The sequence below is a fragment of the Phoca vitulina genome, unplaced genomic scaffold (genome assembly GCF_004348235.1).
Source record: "Phoca vitulina isolate PV1807 unplaced genomic scaffold, GSC_HSeal_1.0 scaffold43, whole genome shotgun sequence".
In the NCBI taxonomy this organism is placed as follows: domain Eukaryota; kingdom Metazoa; phylum Chordata; class Mammalia; order Carnivora; family Phocidae; genus Phoca; species Phoca vitulina.
Genome location: NW_022589746.1, coordinates 7,667,232 through 7,671,919, shown reverse-complemented (window position 1 = coordinate 7,671,919; position 4,688 = coordinate 7,667,232). Strand labels below are relative to the sequence as shown.

Here is a 4,688-nt window from a genome sequence, read left to right as displayed (position 1 = left end):
TTGCACTTACCACTTAAGTATAGAGAATGGGGAAATGGCACCTGAAGTTTCTAGTGATCTTCTGATTAAAACTTATTTCTATCTTTGCAAAAATATGACGGGGCCCCTGGGTGGCTCAGTGGGCTAAGTGTCCTACTCTTGGTTTCAGCTCAGGTCATGGTCTTGGGGTCCTGGGATTGAGCCCTGCATTGGGCTCTGCACCCAGCGGGGAGTCTACTTGAGATTCTCTCTCCCTGTTCCTCCCCCCCCACACACACATACTCTCTCTCTCTCTCAAACAAATAAATATTTTTAAAATGTGTCTACATGTTATCATTTCTACCTATATTTTCCCATAACCATTTATCATATTCAACTCTTAATAAAAGCTATAACAAAAATATGGTGCTAGATAAGAGCTCACAGAAAGTCATATCTGAGTTAAGAATTTTGCTTTGTTCCCTCTTTCTGTTCCTTATGATTTGTGCAATCATACTTTGAATGTTTACCTTTCTGGTAAAGATTGATGTATAACAATATAGGATGCAGTACGACAAATCCAAAAAAATCACCATCCATAAAATGAAATAAAAAGTCCTGCACAAATCTCATCCCCAGTATCACAAGCAGTGATAGTATTTATCCTTCGGGGTGGTAGTAATTGGAAGGAAGCATGGGGTGGATGAGAAGGGGTGGCAGAAAGTGTTTCTAAAATATGTAAATTTAAATTTTCTAGAACACACATCAAAAAAAATTTTTTTTTAAAAAGGTAAAATTTTAATTATATATTTGATTTACCCTAATATATCCAAGATACTATTTCAACCAATAAACAGAACAAAGCTATTAATGAAGTAATATTTAACATTCTCTTTTTGTTGTTCTTTGCCTTCAAAATCCAGTGTATTTATTTTTTATACTTACAGAATATCTTGATTTTGATACCAAATTATTAGTGAAAATACTTGATTTGTTTTAGAATTGATGGCATTTAGCGTTGGAAAAGTACATTCACATACCTAAGTTCCCAAACATGCACAAAAATCTTCTAATAACTTAATCAAGTATAAGCCTTTAAATTTAAAGTAATTAATTAGGTAGAGTGCATGAGCTCTCCTGCATTTTAGAGACATAACCCTGGCAGGAGCACGGAGAACAAAGTGAAGTAGGCAGACTGCTAGAATCCAGAAAAGAGTATATTTCTTGGCTTAATATTTAAAGCCATGATGTAATATCCAGCATTGTTCACCTCACAAAAACCAAAGAGATTATTGTGGTGGGATTTGACCTTTTCGCATGTTTAGCAGGTAGCTCAAAGTCTTGTTGTTTTGCGTTTGTGTATTTTTGTCATACAAAATGGCGGCTATAAGTTGCGTTTTTACATAATCTTACCTTACGTTGTATGGATCCCATTCTCACTGATTTCACATCCACAGACTGGTAAGTAAGCCACAGGCCTGTATTTATATGTTGTATATAGCATACTGAGTCTCCGTATTTTATTTCAGATGTCCCCATGCCATCGACTTCTTTTCTCACCCCTACATCCAATTTTTCCTAAGGAAAAAAAAAAAAAAGGATAAGCAGAAGTCCTAAAAATACTAAAAATATGTTCCTTGAAAAATTCAGCCGTCTGACATCCTTTAAAATAATAATGTCAAATACTCTATTCCAGCAGTTCAACTGATACTGAAAATCAAAGTGAGAAATTATAAAGATAAATAAACAGACCTTGAATTATTCATACTGGTAGAAAATTATTTTGGCCCTAACATAAAATTTTATATTGCTTAATGGCAAACTCCAAACTAGAGATCTTAAAATTAGTAGCTTAGGCTTCATATTCTTTCCAGATTTTTTTTTTCATTATTGGTGGTTAAGAACATAGGTTTAGGGGAACAGAAAATCCAGTTTTGAGTTCAATCTCTGCCACGGATTACCTCTGTGACCTTAAGACAATTTAACTAAATCTTTTAAGCCTTGGGTTTCTCATCTGTAAATAAAGTTAACAGAAGTATCTCGCCCGTAGTATCAGAAAAAATGAGATAATGCACTTAAAGTGTTCAGCCCAGTGCCCGGGATAAAATAAACACTTACATAAATGTTAATGATTCTGACTGTGAAAATGGTGTTGATAATGTTGATGGAGATGTTACTAAGGATGTTAATAATAGTGATGATTTCTTTTGAACTGATCAAAGCTATCATTCAGTTTCCACAACTACAACTTCCAATGTGGACTCTACAGAACTATTCGGAGCTACTAGGGTAAACTCCTTGTGCTATGAAGAAACAAGCAATCCTCTGACACTAAATATACAAGTCCCTACTTATTTAAATGCTTCCTCCTTCAACACGCTCTTTCAGTTTTCCCTCCCACACTTAATTCTGGTCTTCAGGCACACATGATGTCTTCAAGTTCTATACAGTCCTTAAAATAACAGCAAAAAACAAACAAACAAACAAACAAACAAACAAACTCATGTTCTTTTGGTTGCTGTACCTCCCTGTGTAGTTAAATTTACTTTAAATTTCATCTGTGCCTTTCCTTGTTTGGCTTTTGTAACAGTTACACAAATGTTTTTGAAGATTAGTTTGGAGTAATAGTTACACAATTAGTTGGAAATTACTAATAGTTACACAAATGTTTTTGAGATTAGGTTGCAGTAAACTTTATAGCTGTTATACAAAAAGGAATGATTCAAGGAAAACAACATTTTGACAGATTTTGTTCATGTCATTTGCACATTGTACTAATAACTCAAATGATTACGAACCCTCTAACATTTGAAAATTAAAATGAATTTAAATTCTTAATACAATAAGTCAAGGTCATATAAGAAAATGAATACAATTATAAGTTGATTTAACCATTATGCAAATAAATTGAAACACTATTCTAAGAATCTGCAATAAAACAGATAATTAAGCCATTCCAACTTCATTCTATCAAAGAAGATAAACTACTAATCCACTTACACCAAACCTATCAATGGGAATATTAAATTCTAGGGGAAAATGTAACAATGTAATTCCTCAGAATAAAACAATGAGCCTCTAACATTCTAACTTTTTGTTTTTCTTTTATCCAAGGGAATTAGTTGGTGGTCTATTTATAGACTTTGGATTGTGTTTTGAGAAGTCACAATTACTAATTGTAAAGTTATGCTTTGTCCGGTTTTTATTAAGTAGTTCACATCACTCTCTGGGTTAGAAGTTTTAATCATGACATTTCATGAAGACTGTTGTAGTAACTATCTCTGATCCTCAGGTGAGGGAAGAACTGCTAAAGTAACATTAGAAAAAAGTAAAGTATGATTATTTGCTGTGTAAAAGAACAAAGGCCATTCATGTTCTTTCCTCTTTTTATTTCCTGTCATTTTCTGTAAGTTAGGTTTAAGAGAAGGAGAAATTCAGGTGAGAATAATCTAGATGCTTTGAACAACTATACGCATAAGCATAACATGAGTCAAGAATGTGACAACTCCTAAAAGCCTCTAACATAAAATTAGCCTATATTACTAGAAATACAGTGTCCAGATTAGGCAAGTAATAATTTTACTAATACTCTGTATTAGCTACACTATATCAAAATTAGCAGCTTTTGGTTTTGGCATCACTTTTTTATTCTTTTGTTTCTGTTTTTGTTTTATTTACTCTGGCTTTAGGAAATGACAGAGCAGTTAAGTTGGACTAATCCTCCCATAGATAATAATTATGAAATTTAGAAAAAAAAAATACTTTCCAGAATGTGTCTGAAGATCCTTGAGAGGGACCAAAAGCAGGGAGAAACTGGAGAATATTTTTCTCTCTGGAGGAAAAGAGTACCCAGGTGATTTTTTTAAAAGCTGCCTTTTGCTGTGGGGCGTGTACCCTGCCCAATCTGCCTGCACATCAGGCAGAAGAAATCTGCTGCTTTACTGGCTTGAGATATCAGAGAATACTTTAGGGCTCACAAGCAGCCGGAAAATTAGATGAGCTAAATGCTGGACCAAAAAAGTATCTGCAAAGTCTGCTTATAAAATTCACCCAAATTCTTGCTGACCGCTAAACAATGCCCCACAGAATGACAGCAGATGAAAGCTGAAATGAGTGAGCAGAAATACAAGCCACTGCCCACTGCAAAAGAGAGAACAAAACTGGAGATTCAGTCCAACAGGGTTAACTTATAGCTTGCTGAAACTAAAATCATTCTTGAGAAAAAAACAAACAAAACAAAACAAAAACAAAAAAACAAAAACCAAAAACCCTTAACAAAATTAAGAGTCTCTATAACCTACCATTTCTAATATCCAGGGTATACTGTCAAAATAAGTACATATAAAAAAACAAAAGGTGATCTACACTAAATTAAGAAAACAGAACCAAATGTGACCCATACCAAAGAAAAAATAGTAATAGGTAATAGAAATGATGCAGAGATAGCCCTTACAATTAGCAACTATTATAAATATAAAATACATTTAAGGACATAAAGGAAAACATATGCATAATGAATAAACTGATGGGAATCTCAGTTGAGAAATAGAAACTATATAAAATGAAATGTATTTGCAAAATGGAAACAATAATTGAAATACAAAATTAATTGGATCAGCTTAACATCAGCTTGGAATTACAGGCTAAGGAGTCAATGAAGTTGAAAGTAGATTAACAGAAATTTTCCAATCTCAATATAAGACTGCTTTTTTTTTTTTTTTTTTTTAAGA

At 33.3% G+C, this 4,688-nt stretch overlaps 1 protein-coding gene across 3 annotated transcripts in view; it reads right to left on the bottom strand.

The window, feature by feature from the left end:
• Window positions 1-4,688, bottom strand: part of RYR2 (ryanodine receptor 2) — a 739,460-nt gene that overhangs the window by 363,811 nt on the left and 370,961 nt on the right. For all 3 annotated transcript variants that reach the window (XM_032430318.1, XM_032430320.1, XM_032430321.1), the window contains one exon: window positions 1,372-1,536. In XM_032430318.1, coding sequence (XP_032286209.1) covers window positions 1,372-1,536 — 165 coding nt within the window. The remainder of the gene's footprint in view (window positions 1-1,371; window positions 1,537-4,688) is intronic.